This window comes from Panthera leo, chromosome A3 (assembly GCF_018350215.1).
Source record: "Panthera leo isolate Ple1 chromosome A3, P.leo_Ple1_pat1.1, whole genome shotgun sequence".
Taxonomy (NCBI): domain Eukaryota; kingdom Metazoa; phylum Chordata; class Mammalia; order Carnivora; family Felidae; genus Panthera; species Panthera leo.
In genome coordinates this window covers 79102779-79129324 of record NC_056681.1, presented here as the reverse complement: position 1 = coordinate 79129324, position 26546 = coordinate 79102779, and the positions used below count along the sequence as shown (strand labels likewise).

The following is a 26546-nucleotide window of genomic DNA, read 5'->3' as shown; positions in this document are numbered from 1 at the left end:
TGAACTTTCAAATTCCAGCCTAGACCGCTTTCCTTAAAGCTGTTCTGATTTCACCAGGGACAGGTTTAGTTGCTGCTCTCTTTTTTTTGCTCATGTGGCACATTGTATTCCTTGTGTTACAGTGCTTTCTATGTTATCTGCTGCAGTGGATTCAAACCTCCAGGATGGGAACAGTGCTTATAACATAAGTGCCCAGAAGGGTTTCGATCTGCAGAAGGGAGTCAGTAATTCTTTATTTATATAAATTAGCAAATTATTTTCTACCATTATATAGAACTCTATAGAACATTATATAGAATTCCCATTATATAGAAGAACTAATACCTAAAAATTAAGTAGTTTATTAGAATCATGCAGCTTGAAAGTTTGCAAACTAAATATTGATCCTCAGGATTTTTAATCTAGAATCTATGCCCTGTATTCATCTTTTTCTCTGTTTCAGGATGGTTGAGATCTCTGTTGCTGCTTGGCCTTACTTATTTCAAAATTTAAAAATGTATAATTCTCCTTCACCACCCCAATAAACCACCGACATGTGTAATATGTTTTTTTCACCCATGTGGGTGACATGTAAAGAATTTGTGGGTCAAATACAAAGAATAGTTTTGTAAAATAATAATAATAATAATAATACTAAAATAGTTTGGCCTCTGTATTTCTAAATTTTCATTTTTTTTAAGTTGCTATTCTTAAGTTTGTTCGCAAAATTCTGATTTTCTAATATTGATATTTTTACTGTATGATTTTCTTTGTCATAGATAAAAATCAAATTTGGAGTTTTGGGTTAAAAATGCATTTTTGTGTTTTAGCATATTTAAAGATTTTTTTGTAATGTTTTTTGTTTTGAAGGTATTTCTTGTTCTTGTCCAAGGAACCAGTTTGATTCAGCGACTTATGTCTGTTACTTATACATATGATAATCTGGCTCCTAGGTATGAAGTTTTTACATAATTTATGTATGTATTTGTAGTAAGAATGGAGTGTTTTAAAATTTCATGTTGAAAACATTTAAGTGAGCAGAAAAACTGTTAGGGCATCTTAACTTTTCTACTGTTCATCTTCATTTGTGTATTGTCAACATTTTGTCAGTTTTTATTGCATAATCATGAACGTTCATTTTCTGTGTGTGTGTGTGTGTGTCTTTGTGCACATATTTATTTATATATTGTCCTGAATTTTATGAGAGTAAGGTTCAGATATCATGACCATTTACCCATAATCCTTCGATACCAGGACATTTTCTTAATAATTGGAGTAAACACTCAAATATAGCAAGTTTAACATGGTTATGATAGTGTTATTTAATATATAGTTCACACTCAAATTGTCCCATTAATATTCTTTATAGTGTTTTTTTCCCCCCCTGGTCTAGGATCATGTACTGCATTTGGTTGTATTTCTTCCATTTCCTTTTACCCAGGGATACTTCGTTAGCCTCTCATGATACTGACATTTCTGAGTAGTGCAGGCCAGTTGCTTTATAAAGCACCTTTCAATTTAGGTTTTCCTGATTGTTCTTCATGATTAAATTCAGATTATATACATTTTCAGCAGGAATATATACATTTTTAGCAGCAGTACTCTGTAAGTAAAGTGTCTTTCTCAATACATAACTGGTGATGTCAGTTTGTCCCATTATTAATGATATTAATTTTTACTAGTTTATTTTGTTTCCTGCAGGTTTCTTTACAGTAAGGTTTCTGATTTTTTCTAATGAAAAGTAACCCGTGGGAAGCTGCTCCTCATAAAACTTTCATTCATTTTCAGCAGAGATGATTCTTGCCTAATTCAGTTATTAGTAAATGTTTGGAAACTAGTGATTTTCTGACTTACAACCATTCCTTTTATGCTTATTCGTTGACATTGTGTTTTGAAGAAGAGTTTTCTCTTCTTCCTTTTACTTCATATCAGTTTGAATTAATGGATTATTTTTCACTCGGTTTGTTGCAGTTCGTTACTATTACTATTCACTTTACTCAAATTATGCCTGAGCTGGCCGCCTCAAGCTTGTTCATGGGTCATTTTGACATATCCCTATTATTTGGGGTGGAGGGAAGGAGTCCTTTTTTATTTTTCCTGTCACTGTAAGATCCTCAAGGCATGTAATTTCTCTACCTTAGTCCTGGAATCAGCCATTTCTTTAAGAAGCTGTAGTTCTTGTTGGGGAGGAACAAAATATGGGTTCTTGGTATACTCATTGCTACTGAGGACTCCTTGTTTCTAGGCCCTTGGTGGACAGAGCTGGAAATATGTGTATATGAATATAGTTTAGCCAGGCGATATCCCATTTAATTTGGGCTACAGTGGAGATTTCTTTTTTTGAAAATAATGTACAAAATTTTAATGCAAAAATTCAAGTGTGGTAATTGCTGACTGATACATGGGTACCTGACTGTATGCCTTTAATAATCACATAAGTTAAAGTTGTGAAATTAATTTCTAAATATTGTGTAGGTATTTATGTTGGGCTGAAGTTTGCTATCATACTCAAATGATTTATAAAGCTAATGTAAACACGTTTGAAATTGCTTGACCTTATTCATGGCTAATAGCTGATAGCTGTTTTTAGATGCTTTTAAAAGTCACCTTCATAGGCAGTGGTTGCATATAAATAGCATGATTATTTTAAGATTATTTCTTTTATAATTTACCCTGTTTTTTGGGTCTCTCTCTCAGTTGAATTCACATTCATTGCTTAATCAATATCTACCTCCATCCACTAGACACTGAGTTCTATATGAACTATATCTGATCTTGTTCAAGAATGTATTTTTAGTACCAGATACTTTGTCTCATTGTTTATAAAACTTAGGAATGGACAGCATGTAGAAATGAAGAGATTACTATAACATGCCTTTGATTGTATGATCAGATAAATTTTATACCCTCACCACCAATACTCTTCACTTAAATAATTCTTAACTCTTCCTCTGTGTCCTCACTAACCCACACTCTACCTCACTCTTCCAACATACCACAATACATTGAGGTAACAAGGCAATTCAGTAACTGCTTTAATCTGGTTTTATTTCTTGAGAATTAAGAAATGTTCACATGACTTTGTTAGTCTCACACGAGAAAAAATAAACATGCAGGTTTGCTACCAACTTCTGCTATTCAAGCTGGTTCACTCTGTGGCAATTCTTGTTTTCATTCTACCACTCCTCATCCTTGTTTTTTCTCAGTGCCTGTTCATGCACCGTTATCTTTTCATAGGCCCCCATTTTGAGTTCATATGGTGGTAGGTTTGTATTAATTAAGGCAGTTAGAGCAAATATTTTGCCTGTGTTATCAAAAATCTTCTTATGCTGTATATTTAAAAGATGGGTAGGTTGCTTTTGGTAAAGTTGATTATGCCAATATGATAATAACTAAACATGAAATACGGACAAATATATGATACATAAGTTGTATCTTAGTACTTTTTACTTTCTTTTTGAGAGTTTGAAAGGTATTTTGTTAATTATAACAAAGTGAGGATGCTAGAGATCAGTGCTTTTTCTTTTCCAAACTATTTATTTATAAGACAAATAATCCCCATTTATTGGTTTTGTTACAATGAAAGTTTTTAATACTTTAAATTGTAGTAGCACATTTTCTACTGAAGTAACTAAATGTATGGAGAAAAATGGTTCTAAAATAATACAGAATTAAGTTAGTTTTCTCTACTTTTTAATAATTTGCTTTTAACCATTTCTGATAGAAATTGGCATTAACAGTACTAAAGGAAGGGCATTATATGTCAGTGTATGATTTTATTTTTAAAATTGGAAGTCTGAAGTTTGCAATCGAAACCATTATAACTTTTCTCTTTGTAATATACATTCTTTTAGTAACTAAATCCTGAGTATTTCCTGAGGGTTCACTTATTTCAGTCAATACTGTATTCACTCAGATATTGTTCATTAAATCTGAACAATCATATGGAGTGGTCTATAATAATTTTTTACCAGTGTTTCTTTAAAAGATAAAGACTATAGGAAAAACAGATATTTTTCTTAAAATTTATTCTTTTGGGGGAGTACATTGTATAACTTGAAAGGATATGTGGTAATAAATTGAGTCATTTTTATTTTATTGCTGAATTTAATTGGTGGTGGTGGATTTTTTTTTTACTTTACAGAGTTTTGAAAGCTCAGTCCGATCACAGGTCTAGGCATGAAGGTAAGGATTCTACAAAAGTAGTTTTTAATAGATAAAGATTTGCGTAACTAGATAATGTTTAATAATGAACATTGTGTTTTCTTTACAGTACAAATCCTTATAGTCATATTTTTTTCTAATTTCTCTTTAGTTTCACATTATTCAATGTGGCTCTTGGTGAGTTGGGCACATTGCTGTTCATTAGTGAAATCTAGCCTTGCTGATAGTGACCATTTACAAGATTGGTTAAAGAAATTGACTCTCCTTATTCCTGAGGTAAGATAAGGATTGAAGATTAGAACTATTACTCTTCATATTATTTGATATTATTAGCATTGATAATAAAAAAAAGAGCTAATGGAAACAAATGGACTTGATTTCGTAAATATATTCCATTAACTGGAATATACTTATTAAATACTTTAAGATTCATTATGTTTTAACTATATACACGTAAATGTGAATGTTAGTCTGTAACATTCATATTTGTCTTTTTTCTGAAATAAAACTGATTATTTTGCTTTAGAATTTTGAAAATCTTTTTCTGGGAAGGACTCGAGTGTTTATTTTGGTAATTTATATTTTAGAGAAGTTTTTTTTCCTTTTCTGTTTAATTAGAGTGTATCCTTAGATACAAGAGATAATAAAAATTAGTCAAATATATTTTGATTTTGATGTCAACACTCAGGTCAATATAATTTTCACTAACCATATCTCGATGTTGCTTATACCATATTCCTAAGTGAAATGGTAGAAACATATTCTTGATAAAACACTTAACCACAGTAGTCACATTATTTTAGGTCACTTCGTCTTAATACCTTTAGCTCTGAGTTGAATGCATATTCTTGTTCTGGCTGTGTCCCAGGTAATGATTGTGACATTTGGGCAAGTCCCTTAGAAACTGTAAAATGTTCTGGTTAAGTACTTTCTAAATTGCTTCTTGTTCTGAAATATTTTCTCTTTTTATTTAGTTTTGTAAATAAATTATTATGAATATCCTTTCCTTAGTCCCTTTTGTATTTGTTGTTATTATGTTTGTTTTTATCATGACCATATTTGGGAATTTCTAACATGTTTCTACATATTACTGTATACTTTGGGGTACTTTATTTGATATTTATGTGCGTGAGTATGTGATCAGAATATTGCATTTAAAAATATATTACTAAAGAAGCCATCTAACATGTTATTTCTGCTGACATATTTAAAGATTAACTTTTAAATACTTAATTCATACTGTCTTTGGAACTTTCTTTTTCATTTAGACTGCTGTCCGTCATGAGTCTTGCAATGGTCTTTATAAGTTATCTCTGTCAGGGCTAGATGGAGGAGACTCAATCAATCGGTCCTTTCTGCTATTGGCTGCTTCAACATTGTTGAAATTTCTTCCCGATGCTCAAGCACTCAAACCTATCAGGGTGAGTTTTACTGTGTTTAGTAGCTGTTTCTATTTCTGCAGTTTTCTTTGTGTCAACTTTTAATCACTGTATTATATACTTGGAGTAATTTTGAGTACTTGTTCACTGTATGTAGTTTTTACCAAGAGGATAGTCATAAAGTTCTTAAAGTGGCAGCATTGTGGACATATTGAGTGACACATTACACCTAGGAATGGAATTTGTATGCTTTAATTTCAGCTCTGTGGAATCTCTCATGGGTATTTTGTTTTGGAAATAGCATTTGTTCTTACTGTGTTTTGGACCTTGTGTTAATAAATTGAATGATAAAGGGGCGCCTGAGTGGCTCAGTCGGTTGTGCGGCCGACTTTGGCTCAGGTCATGATCTCGCGATTCATGGATTTGAGCCCTGCATTGGGCTCTGTGCTGGCAGCTCAGAGCCTGGAGCCTGCTTCTGATTCTTTGTCTCCCTCTCTCTCTGCCCCTCCCCTGCTTACTCTCTGTCTCTTTCTCAAATAATAAACATAAATAAATAAATAAATAAATAAATAAATAAATAAATAAAATGATAAAAACATGATAAATGAAGCTTTCTTATTTACTAACACAGATTTTTGCAGTATTCTATCATTATGATATTCTAAATTTTCAGTTTTCTTTATTGTTCCAGTATATATCCTAGCTTCGTAAAAAATTCTTCTACCATGTAATAAATTCATAGCTCATTAAGTAAATTTTACTAATCTCAGAAGTATGATTCATTGTAGGATTTACATTTTTCTCCTCCATATTTACTTGTCATTAAGTATGTGAGATATGTAAAATGTTTTTTATGTTTTATATTTCAAAACTGTAAAAGACCACTGCATTTGCGTAGGTTTGTATATACTCATGTTCTGTAGGTTTCTTTTGTTGATACATTTTCATTGAATTCTTAATTCATCACAGGTTATAAGAAATTTGAGGGTAATATTTTTCTGAAAGTTCTCGTTTATTTATGGACGTAGTTATTCTAATTTTACAGGAACTAGAAGTGTTCTCTCCATACTTTATTAAATTTTGAATACTGCTTTTACAGGGATTTAATTTTTTTTGTAAGGTCTGTAGTTTCTTAGATGTATTGTAATTTTAAATTATTCCCCCTTTTAAAGTGTTTTCACAGAGTTTTAATTTTTTTTAACAGATAGATGATTATGAAGAAGAACCAATGTTAAAACCTGGATGTAAAGAGTATTTTTGGTTGTTGTGCAAATTAGTTGACAATATACATATAAAGGATGCTAGTCAGGTATGTTCAGAAAATTATGCATTAACTTGCTAATAGAGATGGATTATACACATGTATGTTTATGACTTTATATAGGTCCTTATTTTTAAGGGCATTTTTATCATTTTATAAGAGTTGAAAATGCCGTAATTATTTTACTGTAGTTGTACTGTTTTGTTCTGCTGTAATTCCTTTGTTCTTTTTACTTTGACCTTTGTTGAAGTGTCTTCATCTGGTACCTAGAAGTAATTTCCTTTCTTCTGAGTAGGATTTGTAGATGTAAAATCTTACTTGGAATGTGAAGTTCAGACTTTAAATGTAAATATACAGGTTTCTGTAATAGCATGTGGATTTGGAGTTTTGAATATGTAAAATAAAATTGCAATTCAGATAGAATTTAAGGTAAACTATCAGTTTACTGATCTAATTTTCTTAGACTAAAATATTTTGAGATGGTTAAAACAAATTAACTTCAAAGACAAACTTGTCGCCTAAGACTTTTGTTTTTTCTCCTTCATAAATTTAGTAAGCAAAAATGCCTCTAACAAAACGAGAAAGAAGATACATTTAGGTATTTAGGAAACATTTTCCCTCTTTTTAAAAAATGTGTTTTAATTTGCGCACCTGGCTGGCTCAGTTAGCAGAGCGTTCAACTCTTGATATTGGGGCTGTTAGACTTGAGCCCCACCTTGGGTGTAGAGATTACTTAAAAATTAAAAAATTTTTAAAAATGTGTTTTAATCCCAGTGCCTTTCATATACTTTCTTTACATTTTAAAAAATCCTGTAGTGTTTGCACTTCTTTTAAGGAGCAGTGTATGTTGAATTCTTAAAGTATTCTACTTTTTATTTGAGAAATAATTTTAAAAAATTGAATGTGTTTTAATTTACTTGAGTATTCATAAAATATTGATGTCAGATAAACAGCAGAGGAGGGGCAGGGACAGAGGGGGAGAGAAAGAATCCTAAGCAGGCTCCATAGTGTCAGTGTGGAGCTCGTTGTGGGCTTAAACTCACAAACTGTGAGATATGACCTGAGCCAAAACCAAGAGTCGGACACTTAACTGACTGAGCCACCCAGGCACCCCTACAACTATAATTTTATTAATTGACATCATGTATAGGTAAAGAATAACTGTATTATTTATAATTTAAATGGTATATTCGTGTATTTGGGAGACTGAATTCTTCTTACAAGGAAAGGATGTGTTTTGTTTTAGTAATCTCTGGCTACTAAACAAAAAAAATATATATATATGTATTTGAATTTTGTATTTTCTCTTTGTATTAAGACCACACTCCTCGACTTAGATGCTTTGGCACGACATTTGGCTGACTGTATCCGAAGGTAAATTTAAATGTGAAATTGACAGTTATATTGTTGAAAAAAGATATAAAGGACATAATTATGTGAACTATCTTGCGTGTGTTCTTTTTTGTGTAGCAGGGAAATCCTTGATCATCAAGATGGTAATATAGAAGATGATGGGCTTACAGGACTCTTAAGGCTTGCAACAAGTGTCATTAAACACAAACCACCCTTTAAATTTTCAAGAGAAGGACAGGTACGTATTAAGACATCAAATGTCTATATGAAATATGATTGAAACCTTTTTTGTTGTTGGGTTGTATGTGGATATGTTAAAATTATCTTAAACATGCAAACATAAACGTTGCTAGAACTTTATTGCTGGTAGGAAAAGTGAACATTGAATAAAATGAACCCTAGAAATATAAATCTTAGGCTTAAATTTAGAATGCTGAAACAAATTTTAATTCCTGTGACTTGTACATAGAAAGGCAACCCCGGGCGCCTGGGTGGCTCAGTCAGTTGAGCGTCCGACCTCGGCTCAGGTCACAATCTCGCGGTCCGTGAGTTCGAGCCCCGCGTCGGGCTCTGGGCTGTTAGCTCAGAGCCTGGAGCCTGCTTCTGATTCTGTGTCTCCCTTTCTCTCTGCCCCTCCCCCGTTCACGCTCTGTCTCTCTCTGTCTCAAAAATAAATAAACGTTAAAAAAAAAAATTAAAGAAAGGCAACCCCTACTTCAGTGGTACGGTTTCTGTAGGATTGAATATTTTGAATTAATAATTTGCACAGTGGAATTAATAAGTGGTCATTATAGAGTATCTGTTTTATTAGTTTCATGTTTTAAAAGCGCATTTGACATAAAATCTATTGAATACTAGATCATGCATAATGATTCTATATCTATAAATGTCTAATTACTCTTCAGATTAAGTTATTTACTTTGCCATTAGCACTTTTGTCATTGTCTGCATTAAGGGAGTTAGTTTTGGTTTGGATGGCTGTTTTCTTGAGGTTACTAACTGTGGTAAGAAACATAGGAATAACCACGATGGAAGATAGTCCTCATGGGGATGGTGTAAGGGATTCTGGTGATAAATCTGTGGTACTTTCCCTATTCAGCAAAGCCCCTTCTTGTACTCTTTCTTTTAGGTCCTAATTTTTAAATTTTGCCTTAAAACTCACTGGGAATAATTTGATTTAGTTTTGCTGGTTGAAGTATTCTGTTACATAAACCAGTATGTCATTTTTATTCCAAAGTGTAAATATATTGATTTTTCTGATAACATATTATAACATGAAAATCATTGTAAAGAAAGAAAACATGTTTAGATAGTTCAAAAGAAGATCCCCATGTAGTTTGATTTGCCATGATGCTCAGCTGATGGATGGCTTCTAGGAGTTTCCATGGATATATTAAATATTCAAATAATTTACATTACAAAAATACCATTCTGTGATCTTCTTTCTTCACTTAAAAAAGTGAATGTGTTAAAAAATATGTTTAAAAGATTGAATACATAAAGAGGAAAATAATATTTTACTGACATTTATGTTACTGGTTGTAAAAAAAAAACTGCAACTTCAGGGAACAACATCTTTGCATACCTGTCCCATTATATACTTATTTAAGAAAATTTTTTTAAATGTTTATTTATGTTTGAGAGAGAGAGAGACAACAAGCAGGGGAGGGGCAGAGAGCGAGAGACACAGAATTTGAAGGAAACTCCAGGCTCTGAGCTGTCAGCACAGAACCCAGTGCGGGGCTCGAACTCATGAACTGTGAGATCGTGACCTGAGCCAAAGTTGGCCGTTTAACTGACTAAACCACCCAGGCACCCCTTTACTCACTTTTTTTAATGTTTATTTTTGGGAGAGAGTGAGAGGCCGCATGAGTTGAGGGGGGGCAGAAAGAGAGGGACAGAGAATCCCAAGCAGGCTTCATGCTGTCAGTGCAGAGCCTAATAAGGGGCTCAAACTCATGAACCATGAGATCATGACCTGAGCCAAAATCAAGAGTTGGATGCTTAACTGAGCCACCCAGGTACCACTCGTATACTTAGGTTCTCTTTCATTCTTTCTTCCTTCCTTCCTTCCTTCCTTCCTTCCTTCCTTCCTTCCTTCAACATGAATAGGGGAGGGAGGGGGATACAGAAGGTGAAGCAGTCTCCAGGCTCTGAACTGACGCTGGGCTCAAACTCATGAACCATGAGATCATGACCTGAGCCAAAATCAAGAGTTGGATGCTTAACTGAGCCCCCCAGGTACCGCTCCTATACTTAGGTTCTCTTTCATTCTTTCTTCCTTCCTTCCTTCCTTCCTTCCTTCTTTCCTTCCTTCCTTCCTTCCTTCAACATGAATAGGGGAGGGAGGGGGATATAGAAGGTGAAGCAGTCTCCAGGCTCTGAACTGACACTGGGCTCAAACTCACAAACTGCAAGATCATGACCTGAGCCAAAGTTGGACAGTTAACCGACTGAGCCACCCAGGCACCTCTATACTCATATTCTTAAAAGTAAATTTGATTCATTTTAATTGTAATACCTTAGTTTACAAAAGGTTCCTTCCGTATATTCTTCCAGCTGCACTGTATTAGAATGTTCCTAATATCTCTGTTTCTCAGATATCCCCACATTCCTTACATGTGGCAGTCTCGTTGCTTTAGTTTTTTATGTTTTTGATTACTATTGAAGATGAGTGTCTTTGTATGTATGCTATGTATTGTGTATTTGTGTTAACTTGTGAATTTTTCTGTTCATAATCATTGTGTATCTTTTGTCATTTTTCTTCTCATTTGTAAAACTCTGTACTTTGCAAATATTAAAAAGAATTAAAAATTCTTTTTCTGTCTTTTCCAGAATTCTTGTTTTTCTTACCCATATTTTTAAAAGACTGCTTATTTTTTCTTTCTTTCTTTTGTTGATTTAAATAATAATCTTAGGCAAAGTTTTGAGCCCTTTGTTAGTAGACCCCATGTGGACAAATTACACAATTAAGGCATAACCAGTTTAAGCAACTTGTCTCACTGAGGTCACTCATACTCTTCACTTGGCCAAGCTTCTGACCATTATGTACTACTGTCTGTAGATTTAAAATCCTAAACACGTGGCTCTATAGTTTGCTTTTTTCACCTACCTTAGAGATTCTCTGTATCAGTATATACTGTATACAGTTAATTCATTCTTTTTAACAACTGCATAATATTCTTTTTTCTGTGTGTGTGTGTGTGTGTGTGTGTACACCCACACACTATCTTCCTAGTGATGAAAATGGTCTTATGCTCTTATAAGTGATATTGCAGTGAAGGTGTATAAACATCTTCCACTTAGGAAATCTTTAAGAAAAAATTTTGGAAGTAGAATTGCTGGTTCATAGGGTATGTCCCTTTATGATTTTGGTCAGTATAACCATGTTGCTTTCAGTGGATGCTGAGCCAATTTATGATCCCACCTACACTGTTTGTGGATGAATGCCCATTTCCTCACATTCCTGCCAACCCAGTATAATATCAAATATTTCATTTCTGCCAGACTGATAGGTGAAAAATATTCTCTTGGGTTTTTTAGTTGTGATTATGAGTAAGGTTGAGCTTCTTTGCATGTTTTGAAAGCCATTATTTTGTATTATCTTTTCTGGGATCTAGACTCCATGTAGAAAACTAGGAGGGTGGCAAATATGTTGGGGATCTAGTTAGGAAGTTTGGAGTGGTTCTGAAGAGGGTTGATGGTGAAAAGTGGTTGGATTTGGGATGTTTATTGAAGGTAGAGCTCACAGACTTAAATTTGGATAGGATTGTGAGATGGGAGAGAGAGAAATTAAGAATGACTTAACAATTTTAAGCCTCAGAAACTAAGTGAATGGTAATTCCATTTAATAAGAAAGGGAAATCTCAGGATAGATGGTTTTAGGGGAGAAGTGTGGGTTCAAAATCAGGAGGTCCATTTTGGACATGTTAAATTTGAGATGTCAATTAGATATGGAAGTGGAGAGGTGTTTAAGGTGGTTGGTTTGGTATAATATATTTTTTTAATTTTATTTTTTATTTTTTTAAATTTACATCCAAGTTAGCATATAGTGCAACAATGATTTCAGGAGTAGATTCCTTAATGCCCCTTACCCATTTAGCCCATCCCCCCTCCCACAATCCCTCCAGTAACCCTCAGTTTGTTCTCCATATTTATGAGTCTCTTCTGTTTTGTCCCCCTCCCTGTTTTTATATTATTTTTGTTTCCCTCCTTATGTTCTTCTGTTTGGTCTCTTAAAGTCCTCACATGAGTGAAGCATATGGTTTTTGTCTTTCTCTAATTTCACTTAGCATAATATTCTCCAGTTCCGTCCACGTAGTTGAAAATGGCAAGATTTCATTCTTTTTGATTGCCGAGTAATGCTCCATTTTATACACACACACACACACACACACACACACACATACACACATGTATGTATGTATATATATACACGTGTATACACGTATACGTATATACACGTGTATATACCACCTCTTCTTTATCCATTCATCCATTGATGGACATTTGGGCTCTTTCCGAACTTTGGCTATTGTTGCTAGTGCTGCTATAAACATTGGGGTACATGTGTCCCTTCGAAACAGCACACCTGTATCCCTTGGATAAATGCCTAGTAGTGCAATTGCTGGGTCGTAGGGTAGTTCTATTTTTAGTTTTTTGAGGAACCTGCATACTGTTTCCCAGAGTGGCTGCACCAGCTTGCATTCCCATGGTTTGGTGTAATATTAAGAAAAGTTTTCATTTTCTCCTAGATATTTAAAATACCTTTTCTACTTTAACAATTTTGCTTTATTGATTAAGAATTCTTTAAAAATTTCATTGACAATTTACTTTTGTTCAGGAATCAGTTAACATTTTGTGTAAAGAGCCTTTTAGTAAGTATTTTAGGCTATGCAGGCTAAATACGGTCTTGGTCACCACTATCACCATTACTGCTACTTTTTTTCCTTACTCTTTATGCCCTCTTCCTCGATTTTTCTAATTCCCCTTTAAAAATATAAACCCTATTCTTATCTCTACTACATTGCATAGTATCTAGCAACAAAAATATATATTGAACAGATTGATGGTTAAGACTCAGTCCTAGTGGTGGTGCCTGGGTGGCTCAGTCAGTTGAACATCTGACTTCGGCTCAGGTCATATCTTATAGCTCATGAGTTCCAGCCCCACATTGGGTTCTCTGCTGACAGCTCAGAGCCTGGGGCCTGCTTCGGAATATGTGTCTCCCTCTCTGTCTGCCACTCCCCTGCTCATACTCTGTCTGTCTCTCTCTCTCTCAAAAATAAAATATAAAAACATTGAAAAAAAAAAAAAACAACTGAGTCCCGATTGTTAAGAACTGACAGTGGTTCATTTTTTCAGGAGATAATTATTGAGAAACCTGCCTTATTCAAAATTTGTATGTACCTTCTCAAATAATGGTTGCTCAGGATATTTGCAATTGCTCAGGTAAAAAATAAGAGCTTAATATTAAAGAGACCATCAGGGTTATGAAAGATCACATAGCACTTACATGATTAGGAAAATTGAAGAAGGTACACCTTTTGTAATACAGGATAAAGTATTTTTAAGTAGAAAAGTGCAGGAAACATTTAAGTCCCAGAAAAGACTATGAGTAAAACTAAGTCATAGGAAACCACTAGATATGTGCAGGAAATTTATAAGTTCAGTTTGGCTTGAGTTTGAAGAAGTATAAGAGGTAAATTTGGAAAACTAGAGGGTCCATCTTTTGTGTTCACAGGCGATTATTTATTATTATTACTATTATTTTACATTTATTTATTTATTTTTGAGAGAGAGAGAACACAAGTGGGGTAGGGGCAGAGAGAGAATGAGACACAGATAGTCTATCAGCACAGAGCCCGACATGGGGTTCGAACTCACAAACTATGAGATCATGACCTGAGTTGAAGTTGGATGCTTAACCAACTGAGCCACCAAGGTGCCCCCACAGGAGATCATTTTTATAATATTGGTCTTCAAACTTGTATTGCTCACATAGCTTTGAAGAATTTTGAGAAACCATAGGTGTTTCTGTGCATATTTTTAAATTTAAAAAAAATTTATAGATTTTTCAACTCATGTTTTTTTGTTTGTTTGTTTTACTTAGTTTTTATTTTAATTCCAGTTAGTTAATATGCAATGTTATATTAGTTTCAGGTGTACAATACAGTGATTCAACAATTCCTTATTTTAGCCGGTGCTCATCACAAGTGCACACCTTAATCCCCATCAACTCTAATTTCCAGTGGTTTGTTGAAATAGAAAAAAATATTTATTTCTTATGACCTCATGGTGTTGTCTTAAATTTTTTCTGTGTTTAATTATTATTAACATTACATTAATTTGGACATGGGCAATCAGAGCAACATAAATATATATTTTTTTCATATACACATAAGACTATTTGTAAAAAAATTGTTTTTAGTAACATTTTATAGAAGGAAATTTGTATCTTGATCAACTGTCAAAAGTTCTTCATCTTCTACATTAAAAATAGTTGGTGGTCTATAGCAATAATTTTGTCATACTTTCTTTTAAAATTTTTTTCAGTCTCAAAAACAGAAGCAACTTTATCTTGAAATATTTTTATAAAGGCTATTTTGTAATTTGATTAGTAACAACAGAATGGGTTTAGGATATCTCATTTTTTCTCTGAACCTTTCTCTTTTTATTCGTAGTGTGTATTCTTTGTTATATCTGGGTTAAAGCTGTTTTAGGATAGTTGTTCTTGTACATGATTTTAGAGGTTTCCTTCTCATGAACTTGTGGGGTGGCAAAGCTGATGTTCTCTCTGTGTAAGTCATCCTAGCAGGATATGTAGAATTCTCAAAGGGGAGCAGTGAGCCCATTTGGCTCTGTTGGTACTGGCATGTTTTGTTCACTAGCCTCGGAGTTGTTAGGGGGTCTTTGCATTCCACTTCTGATCACCACGTAATATTAACCTTAAAAAACAAAATTGCCAGGGGTGCTTGTCGGTTAAGTGTCCATCCAGCTTTGGCTCAGGTCATGATCTCATGGCTCATGGGTTCCAGCCCCACGTCAGGCTCTGCTAACAACTCAGAACCTGGAGCCTGCTTTGGATTCTATGTCTACCTCTCTTTCTGCTCCCCCCCACTCACACTCTTTCTGTGTGTCTGTCTGTCTCTCTCTCAAAAATAAATAAAGGTTAGGGGCACCTGGGTGGCTTGGTCGGTTAAGTGTCCGACTTCAGCTCAGGTCATGATCTCACGGTCCGTGAGTTCAAGCCCCGCGTCGGGCTCTGTGCTGACAGCTCAGAGCCTGGAGCCTGTTTCGGATTCTGTGTCTCCCTCTCTCTCTCTGCCCCTCCCCTGTTTTAAATTTGCTCTGTCTCTCTCTGTCTCAGAAATAAATAAACGTTTAAAAAAAAAATTAAAAAAAAAAATAAATAAAGGTTAAAAAAAATTTTTTTTAAACCTGCCAGTTATTTTAAAATCAGCAAAAATGGGTTTATTTGGGAGTAGCCGAGAATCGCAACCCGAAGCATGCACTCTTTTGCAGAACCATAGGCAAGTCCAAATATACCTCAGATTTTGCCAAGAGTATGAAACACTAAAATGAAATTTGAGGGGCACCTGGGTGGCTCAGTCAGTTGAGCATCTGACTTAGCCTCAAGTCATGATCTCCCTCTTCCCAAGTTCGAGCCCTGTGTTGGGCTCTGTGCTGACAGCTCAGAACTTGGAGCCTTTTTCAGATTCTGTGTCTCCCTCTCTTACTGCCCCTACCCTGCTCATGCTCTGTCTCTCTCTCTCTCAAACTTCAATAAACATTAAAAAAAATTTTTTAATGAAATTTGATTGAAAATGACTGTGTTAACAAGAATGAGCCTTTTAAAATTAATTTATATAGTTATAGGTGGATATTATTTGATAAGGGAGAATGTGTGTTCATTAATTCTCCTCCTACTTTATATTTTTATAAACATAAATTCTGGGAAAGTTTATTTTACATAATGGAAATTTAAGCCTTGTTTATATGTTTACAGTGAGAATGGAAGTTTTGGTTTTTATTCATTTTTTTTAAATGTTAATTTTTTATTTTGATAGATTGAGTGGGGGAGGGACAGGGAGAGAATCCCAAGCATGCTCCTTGCTCTCAGCACAGAGACCCATGTGGAGCTTGATTTCACAAACCATAAGATCATGACCTGAGCTGAATTAAGAGTTGTATGCTTCAACGTTTATTTATTTTTGGGACAGAGAGAGACAGAGCATGAACGGGGGAGGGACAGAGAGAGAGGGAGACACAGAATCGGAAACAGGCTCCAGGATCTGAGCCATCAGCCCAGAGCCTGACGCGGGGCTCGAACTCACGGACTGTGAGATCGTGACCTGGCTAAAGTTGGACGCTTAACCGACTGCGCCACCCAGGCGCCCCAAGAGTTGTATGCTTAATCAACTAAGACACCTAGGCGCCCTGGAAATTTTAACAATGTTATTTAATCTTTGAATTTCTTCTGAAGTACAGGTTAAAATCACACTGTGATCTATTATCAGAAACTATTTTTAGTATTCTCTCAGCAATTTGAGGTTCTTCTTTCTGTGAAATATATCAAAATGGTCTTACCATTATTTATCAAATGGACATATATATAGGTTACTTTTTCACAGAGACACCTGCTTTTCCAGTAAACTCAGAGTAAGGAAAATAAAAATAGTGTTCATTTCATTATGCTTTTACCAGCCTAATATTTCTGATAAAATATTTTTTATCTTATCAAAAGATTTAAATATATTTTATTAAAGCTTTGGAGCTGTAGGTATTTAATACTCGTTCAATTTCTGGATTTAAACTGATTAGCAAAGATAGTTCATTTTACACTAGTTATTAGCCAATTCTACTTCTTTTTGAGTGAATTTGCCTGTTTTTCCAGTTGAAGTAAATGTGTTATCTTGTGTCTCAAAGACAGTGCTCTAACCTCTGAATTCTAATATAGGCAAGATACAGTCTTATCAGTCTGTCAGCTGTATGAAGTAGACCCTAGTCACTTTCCATATTTCTTTCTTTCTTTCTTTCTTTCTTTCTTTCTTTCTTTCTTTCTTTTTTATTTATTTATTTATTTATTTATTTATTTATTTATTTATTTATTTATTTATGAGAGAGGACATGAGTGAATGAGGGGCAGAAAGAGGGAGAGAGGGAGAGAATCCCATGCTGACAGCGTGAAGCCTGATGCGGGGCTCAAACTCACAAACTATGAGATCATGACCTGAACTGAAGGTGGATTCTTAACCGACTGAGCAACCGAAACATTCCATATTTCTTAGCCTGACATACTTTTCCTTGCAAAGACAGGACTTTGTACTTTCTTTGACAATAGTGAGATGGAAGAGGTGAGATCATTAATGGGAAAATATTTCAGATTGTCCTTTATTTGGTGCCTGTCTGAGAGGCTCCCAGGACACCACCAGATTTAGTGATTTACTGAGGGAATCACTCCAAGGAATCAGCATGTGGTTGCACTCATGGCTAATATTTATTACAACAAAATAATACAAAATGAAATCAATGACAGAAAAAGACAGGATTGGGCAACTCTGGTGGAAAACAGCTACATATTTCCAAGAGTCCTGTCTTCTTGGAGTTGCACAGGATGTGCTTAATTTCCTCAGCGATGAGTGTGACAACATGTGAGAGGTTTTGTCTACCGGGGAAGCTGTCTTGAACCTACAAGTCAGGGTTTTAGGCAGGGTGAAGTGGTGGGGATTGTCATTTATAGTACCTGTGTAACCGACCACAGTATCTGAAATTCTGGACTCCCAGGTGAAAAGCAGGTATTCAGTATAAACCAAATACAAAAGGCACAGTGAGCCACTCTTATCACTTAGGAAAAGTTGTATATCAGAGGAGGGAACTATTCACCATTCAAATTTTCACATTACAGCCAGGGGCCACCTTACAATCCAGGCTTTCTAAGGCTAGGAGAATGTCAGTGTTAACTACAGTACCTCTTTTCTATGCAGTACACCAGGACATTTTATAGCCCAGAACAGTGTACCATAGTAGTATTTGAGGTGTGTGAGAAATAATTAGAAAAACAGGTTGGAAAGGTGACCTGACCCTTTCTTAAGCAGATCAGATTTAGAGAAAAATACATCTAGGATGATAAAACCTTGCACTTCAGTTCACTAGGATAGAAAGTGAGAGCTTGGTGTCTGAAATCCTGACTCTGGCGTCTTTAAACTCTGTGACTCCAAGCAAGGTTTTTGATCTTCTCTGTTTTTGGTATGGGGGCCTTTGAGTAGTATCTGGCACAGTAACTGCTCATTAGGAGAAGTTGCTACTTTTGGTGCTGTTACTGTTGTTAGAGTGAAATACAGAGAAACTGAAGGAAATGAAGAGGCAGTCAAGATAGGACATAATGAGTCCTCAACAAAAACTTTTGGTCACTTAATGGAGTGGAAAATAATAGCATTATAGATGGGAATCTAAGAAAGAGCCTATTAGGTATTGAGAAGGAAGAGTAAAGGTGATCCTTACTCATTCTGTTTTCTTTAAGAGAAATGAACATTGGGGAAACTTTTTATATGATGCTGCTCTAAGTTTTTAAACAGCCTTTTAGAAAATTGTAGATTGTCATGTAGTCTAGTTCACTGTGTATAAGTTATTCGTTATATTTGGAATATAATTAAAATGTAATTTTAGATAATATACTTGGTCTTTCTCTTTTTTCCAGGAATTTTTAAGAGATATCTTCAATCTCCTGTTCTTGTTGCCTAGTCTAAAAGACAGACAACAGCCAAAGTGCAAATCACATTCTTCCAGAGCTGCTGCTTATGATTTGTTAGTAGAGATGGTGAAGGGATCTGTTGAAAACTACAGGCTAATACACAACTGGGTTATGGCACAACACATGCAGTGTAAGCATTCTTTTCCTTTTAATCTTTCTAATGTTTGGACGCGGAAAAGAGATTTTGAAGGGCATGTCTTAAAGAATCCACTGTTAACACACTTTAACTTTATAAACTGTTGTTTCTAAGATGTTAAAAAAATAACATCGATTTTTTAAAAACAGGTGTAAAGGACTTTTTGTAGGTATCTGAAATACATAGGGATTTTTTGGTTAAATAATATAGTGCCAAGTAAAATCAGATTTTAACATTCTTTTGGATTTTTAGGGAATGAATGTTTTTATAATTGTTTTTACTAATTTTGTATCTTATTCTTTTGAGTATAGTTGAAACAGTGTTACATTAGTTTCAGGTTATATATAATGTTTTATGTATATTAACTAAAGTGATAGAGAGTAGTGGCCATCATTAAAAGCAAAATACATTATGTTTAATAGTTTGTTTCGGTGGGGGGCGGGGGGATCCTTTCCTCCCTTTTTGTTCAGCAGCCCATGCACCTTATAAATGGGACTACTGGCCTCACGAAGATGTTCGTGCTGAGTGTAGATTTGTTGGCCTGACTAACCTTGGAGCTACTTGTTACTTGGCTTCTACTATTCAGCAACTTTATATGATACCTGAGGCCAGACAGGCTGTCTTCACTGCAAAGGTACATTTTTCCTCACTTTCAGAATTAAAAGTATTAAAGAAAAGTTTTAAATTTTGTTAAATCTTGATTATTTCAGTTTAATAAAACATTGAGAAAATAATTTATGAATTAAATGACAATATTTGATTATATAGCTAGGTAGCTTGTGTATGTCTTAATTATTATTACAGTTTAATAGAGTACTCCTAACATAGTAGTATAATTTCTTTATTTCTCAAGGGGAAACATAGTTGTAGACTATATATACTCCATGTAGACAATGAACATATTTTCAGTAAAAATAAATACAAATTTTCGTCACATACAAAATAAGCAAAGCCTAAAACAAAGTAGGGGAATATACCAGAATCACTTATTTCTTTTATTTTTATTCCAAAGTAAATTTGCCAGTGGGCCTAGTTTATTTGGGTAAGCGCTGCTTCGTGTTATTTTTCTTAACTTGTTATTTCTGGTTTTCATTCTTTTTATTCTTTTTCATGGAGTGTTTTTTAGTTTGCCTTCTGCACTACTTACATAATTTCTTGGCAAATTTACTTTATGCCTGTCCTTGCTTTTTTGTTTTCCTTCATCATGTCATCTTGATGTCCTGATTTATCCTCCCTAAAAAAGTATTGCAATTCTTTATGTACCTTCATTGAATCCTTAATTTGTTTTTTTTTTTTTAAATATATATGTAGTGTTTTGATGGGAAGGACTTTTTTTTTTTTTTTTAAATTTTTTTCTTAATCTTTATTTTTGAGAGAGAAAGAGTCTGAATGGGGAAGGGCAAGGAGAGGGAGACACAAAATCTGAAGCAGGCTCCAGACTGGGAGCTGTCAGCACAGAGACTGATGCGGGGCTTGAACTCACAAACCGTGAGATCATGACCTGAGCTGAAGTCAGAAGCCCAACCCACTGATCACTCAGGCGCCCCGAATCCTTAATATGTTTAAGTTCAGCTTCAAAGTCTCCAAGTTACAGTATAGTCAGGTGGGGTTTTTTTGCAGGGGATGGGGAGCTTTAGTTATATTAATGCTTTTAAGATTATCATCTGAGACTGATCATGCTTAGAAGTAGTTGAATAACTGACTCATTTAGCATATGGAAATTTTTGTCACAAAATTTGTGGCCCCATCTGCTTAATTTTATAGAGCTAGTTATGATCAAAGAGTTTCATGGTCCCATAGTTTCAGTGTTTTGTTTTGTTTTTTTTTTTCTAGCTGTTAACATGACCATTCTTTGCGATTTCTCTTCTTCATATTAATGATCACCGTTTAGCTGTTGTTAGCAGTTTCAGGAATTAATACGTAGCACCAGATAACACTCAGAAGTTCAGATGTGCTAATTGGGAGTAGGTCTCATAAATGGTGTTTTGGTTAACAAGTAAACTTAGGGCCGCCTGCGTGTCTCAGTCAGTTCGGTGTCTGACTTCATTCAGCTCAGGTCATGATTTCGCCATTCACAGTTCAAGCTCTGCTTTGGGCTCTGTGATGACAACTCAGAGCGTAGAGCCTGTTTCAGATTCTCTGTCTCCCTCTCTCCCTCTGCCCCTCCCCCGCTCATGCTGTGTCTGTCTCTCTCTCTCTCTCTCAAAAATAAATAAACGTTAAACAAATTTTTTTAAATAAAATAAATAAACTTAGGCTTCTCTCTACATAAACAATTTGGTGGGGGGAGGGGCGAGAAAATGCACACACACGCACGGGAGGGGCAAAGGAAGAGAGAATCTTAGGCAGGCTCCGTGGATGTGGGTCTCAGTCTCAGTCTGGGAGATCATGACCTGAGCTGAAATCAGGAGTTGGACACTTAAACTGACTGAGCCACCCAGGCACCCTCTATATGAAAAATTCTTAATAGAATTTGACATGACTTTGGAAACTACTCTAGTCAAATGTTCACTTGATTATTTACATGTAAACATTGTTTTCATTTCCTTATCTGATGTTCACAGAAAGGTTAAAGAAAGCTTTACATGTATTTTAATTGTGGTAAAATATACATCACTAAAATTTACCATGTTAACCATATATAAGTATGCAGTTCTGTGGTAGTTAGTACATTCACTTTGTATTCACCACCATCAGTTTCAGCTATTTTTTCACTTCCCCCAACTAAAACTGTTTCCCATTCTCCCTTCTCCCAAACCCCTTGCAACTTCTATTGTACTACTTGTCTCTATGTATTTGACTGTCCTAGGTACCTCACTTAAGTAGAATCATATAATCTTATTAGCATAGTGTCTTCAGGTTTTCATGTGGTAGCATATATCAGAATTTCCCGATTTTTTAAGGCTGAACAATATTCCATAGTGTGTAAATGCCACGTTTTGTTTATCCATTCATCTGTCAGATGCTTTTGGGTTGCTTATATCTTTTGGCTTTTATAAGGTTTCCATGAACATGAGTATCCAGATACCTTTTGAGTTCCTGCTTTCACTTCTTTTTTATACATACCCAGAAGTGGAATTGCTGGATCATATGGGAATTCTGTGTTTAATTCTTTGAGGAATCACCCTGCCGCTTTCCCATAGTCGCTGTGCCATTTTATATTCCTACCAGCAATGCACAAAGGTGCCAGTTTCTTCACACGCCTTGCTGAAACTTGTTTTCTGTTTTTTTGACAGTAGCCATCCTAATGGGTACAAACATGTATTTCCTTAAGTAGTAATACATATGTAGGGTATATATTTAGAACTTACACATAATAAAATATTCTTGGTTTTTCTTAGTTTAGAAGAATTCTGTCACTTCTGTTCTTCAGCCAACTAATACTTCACCTCCAGCAATGAAAATATAAATCCAGGTCTTTATAAATATAAATCCTGGCCATTTTTGTATTCTGAATTTTGAATAATTTGCATGTGTCAGTTCTGTTCCATATTGGAAGATGTTGTTTTGTGTGACTGCTACTCTAATCTCATGGAGTATTAAGCCTCCCATATGCCGGGAATATTACTATTGTTGTTTTGCCAATAATGTTGGTTCCTTTTATTCAATTCCCATTGTACTTCATATCATATAATTTTGTGGTAACTATATGTTGAATAGACTCCTATTTCAGTATCCTTATGTCCTCAGTTTGATTATAAGTTCCAAAATAGCAGAACCACATTACTTAACACTCCCCACAAAATTGACGCTAATAACTAGTGTATACTTCTGGCATGTGGGAGGCTTATTATTCCATGAGACTATCAGAGCTTCTTCAAAATTATGACAGGCAGTTTGTAGTGAGGATAGTACTTCATAGGTTTAGGTTGATTTTAATATTTGGATGAGGTATATAGGTTTAGGTTTATTTTAATATTTGGATGAGATTGAGTATATCTAATAAGTGGCTGTAAGACTGGTGTTGAAGACTAAGTCTCTAGTGAATGAGTCTAGTCAAGATACCTGAATCGCAGTTAATGATACTTGAATATATAGAAGATTTTCAAGCATCTTGACCAGTAATTTTTCTACAGTATTAAAGATATACTCTTCTAGAAAAAAAGAAAGATACAACTAGATGATGGTGAGATGTCATGTATTATAATGAATTTTTTAAATGTATGGATTTATTTGTAGAAAACAGGTTTTTTGCACACCTAAGATGTTTTCTGTTTTTGCACAGTTACCAACTTGTGAAATCAGCATTGCACCAAATGAGTGTTGATCTAGAAAGCAATTATTTTTTAAGATCTCTTTATTCCATTTTCTTACAGAATAGTGATGGCTATATTTATATAATGAGCAAAATCTTCCAATTTTTAAAATGCTAACTTGCTAATAAGTATAGACTGTATTTTTTCCTACACAAAGCTAAAATAATGAAAACAGATATGGTATTAAACACATTGTAATACTTTATTTACTAGAATGTCTAATTTGCTATCAGTATGTTTTAATAGAGAATTTTCTCTTGATTTCCAGTATTCAGAAGATATGAAGCATAAGACCACTCTTCTGGAGCTTCAAAAAATGTTTACATATTTAATGGTATGTTTGAAAACTGTGTATGGAAAACTAATTAGATATAACCTGTATAAGTTGAAAACATTAAATGAAGTTCATTTGTATTGGATTTGCCCCGACTGTATACTCTTATTTTTCGAGTTGAATTTGTCAGTAATTTGTTAAAAGTAACTTTTAACAGTTACATCTCCATTATCTGCATTCTGTTAATTTGTCCTTTGAAAAATTCTTTGTGTCCGGTCCCTTTCGCATCACAGTGTCACATTCACCCCCATAGTTTTCTGATTGATTTTTCTTTGTTCCTCTTAATTCCCATCCTCAAAAGTATAAAACTAATCGATCTTTAAAAATTAGCAAATCTTACAGTGTTTATTCTCCTGCTTAAAAGTTTTCAGTGATTTTTTTTTTTTATTATAAGCAGAATCGTATTCAGATTCATCAGCAGTGGCACATGTCTTCTGATTTTGCCCCTTCCTTTTAACTTCCTCTCTCCTTTCTTTCTTTCTTTCTTTCTTTTTTAAAATTTTTGTTTTGTTTTGTTTTTTAGATTTTAGTTTTATTTTTTAAGTATGCTGTACGCCCAGTGTGGGGCTTGAACCCAAGCCCTAAGATCGAGAGTCACGTGCTCTTCCAATTGAGCCAGCCAGGTGCCCCTACAACTATTAAACTGAAAATGCCACGAAAATCAAACAACAGTGAAATAGAAGAGCAATTCCTTGTAGATTTACTCTGTTTTGTTGTTGTTTCGCTATTTATGCAAGAACCTTGTGATAATGTTCTTTTTATTTGAGACACAGATTTGTTTGTTTCATGATCTACCCCTCCCCCTTCTCCTTTGCAGGAGAGTGAATGCAAAGCATATAATCCTAGACCCTTTTGTAAAACATACACCATGGACAAGCAGCCTCTGAATACTGGGGAGCAGAAAGATATGACAGAATTTTTTACTGATCTGATTACTAAAATTGAGGAAATGTCTCCAGAACTGGTTAGTACCAGGATACTGAAGTTTCTTTGAAATTTGTACAGATTTGCCCAATTTTAATTACTCACCTTTGTTTGTTTTTAAAGAAAAATACCGTCAAAAGTTTGTTTGGAGGTGTAATTACAAACAATGTTGTGTCCTTGGTAAGTAGTGTACCTGTTCTTCACTTTTTGGAAATCTTATTGTATATTTTAGCTTATTGTAATAAATTACTAATATTTGTTGGTTGACCAGGATTGTGAACACGTTAGTCAGACTGCTGAAGAATTTTATACTGTGAGGTGCCAAGTGGCTGATATGAAGAACATTTATGTGAGTAATGTATATATTGTTTAGACTTTTTCTGCTTTTAATTTCTTATATACAGCAAGTTTATTTTTGTTATCTTGATAGAAGATTAACTTTCATGTTTTCATCTATTTTCTTCTCATTATGCAAATCAAATAAGAATTAGAGATAGGCCAAAAAGCTGATATTTTTTCCCCATTCAAAACCAAAATACTTGCACTTTTGAAAAATTTAGTAAGATTCATGGAGCATCTTGTCATTTTAAGGGAAGACATTTTTTACTAAAATTTAGTGTTTTTTAAAATAGAAAAGTTCGTTTTTCTGTGTGCATTCTGCCCAAATTATAATTATTGCTTTTTGTAATTTTATATACTGTGAACAGTAATATGACTTTAAAATCTGCTTTAATACGCAGGAATCTCTTGATGAAGTTACTATTAAAGACACTTTAGAAGGTGACAACATGTATACTTGTTCTCATTGTGGGAAGAAAGTACGAGCTGAAAAAAGGTATGATTTTTGAAATGTAACATTTATCATTTTGATACATCATCAAATGGTAGTAAAACACAGACTTAGAGTAAATTCATGTTAAACTTTTATGAAAATTATGTGGTTACGGTTAAGGTTAGCTGCTTGGTGCACATTCTTACCAGCTTTTCATTCAGTTATTCAAGTATACTTTCAAGCATCCTTAAATTTTTCCAAATTATTTTTGTCCTTTTAATTAATCAAATATTTACCAAGGTCCAGGCCCCTGGCTGGCTCAGTCAGTAGAGGACGTGACTCTTCATCTCCAGATCGTAAGTTTGAGCCCCATATTGGGCATGAAACCTATAAATATTTACCAAGGTCTGATTCCTTTAACCCTTTGCTGTGCACTCACTAAATCATGATAGTGAGTCTCCTCATGAACTGAAGATGTCTTCCGCTGAATCTCTGAAGTGAGAGACTTTTTTCTTAAGAGCTAGCCATAAGATGGCCAGTTTAGGACAGACTTGTTGGCTAAAGATGTTTTGATTCTACAGGTGAACTTTGAATGGCAAATAGAAATTGGATTGAGAGAGCATCATATACAGTTAGTTATTAGGAACAAGGGCAGAGAAATAGAAATGACCTTGTAAGTACAAGAAGTCCAGGATTAGGCCAGCCTGCCTTGAAGTGGAGGACTTGCATTGACCAGTAATAGAAAATACTGATTAGAAACATACAATGACATAAAATCGTTAACATCTAGATTTGGGGATTGTTTGCATAATTGGTTGATGCCATTTGAACATGTGCCTGAGAAAGACCGTAACTTTTGCAAAGGACTGACTGTGAGATCTAAGCCAACCTAAAAGTGCAGAGGAAGAAGTGACGGAATTGAAGCCAGGAAAGAAAGAAAATCGGGATAGGACAGTAACCTAGAAATTGGGGCAGAGAATCTCATGAGGAAGGTATTCAATTGACATAGTCCACAGAAAAGGAAAAATGACAGCTGAGTAAAAGCATTGGGTTTTACAAAAGACAGTTTAGTGGTATGTTTTTTTCAGGTTGTAGCAATTAGAAGCAGGGTTGTCAAGTTACATGGTATCTATCAAGTACAGATCATTCATTTTAGAAGTTTGGCAATAAAAAACAAGGAAAATGGAATCTAGAAAGGGCTTTGAGATCAAACAACAGTTTTCTAGATGACATAA

At 34.5% G+C, this 26546-nt stretch overlaps 1 protein-coding gene across 3 annotated transcripts in view; it reads left to right on the top strand.

The window, feature by feature from the left end:
• USP34 (ubiquitin specific peptidase 34) overlaps nucleotides 1-26546 on the top strand; it is a 248353-nt gene that overhangs the window by 167149 nt on the left and 54658 nt on the right. For 2 of the 3 annotated variants that reach the window (XM_042932358.1, XM_042932360.1), the window contains 14 exons: nucleotides 850-932; nucleotides 4124-4164; nucleotides 4295-4419; nucleotides 5412-5564; nucleotides 6727-6831; nucleotides 8102-8157; nucleotides 8254-8374; nucleotides 18836-19019; nucleotides 19496-19659; nucleotides 23550-23615; nucleotides 24433-24579; nucleotides 24663-24719; nucleotides 24811-24888; nucleotides 25280-25374. In XM_042932358.1, the coding sequence (XP_042788292.1) occupies nucleotides 850-932; nucleotides 4124-4164; nucleotides 4295-4419; nucleotides 5412-5564; nucleotides 6727-6831; nucleotides 8102-8157; nucleotides 8254-8374; nucleotides 18836-19019; nucleotides 19496-19659; nucleotides 23550-23615; nucleotides 24433-24579; nucleotides 24663-24719; nucleotides 24811-24888; nucleotides 25280-25374 (1475 nt within the window). The remainder of the gene's footprint in view (nucleotides 1-849; nucleotides 933-4123; nucleotides 4165-4294; nucleotides 4420-5411; nucleotides 5565-6726; nucleotides 6832-8101; nucleotides 8158-8253; nucleotides 8375-18835; nucleotides 19020-19495; nucleotides 19660-23549; nucleotides 23616-24432; nucleotides 24580-24662; nucleotides 24720-24810; nucleotides 24889-25279; nucleotides 25375-26546) is intronic. The other variant, XM_042932359.1, reaches the window with a different exon arrangement.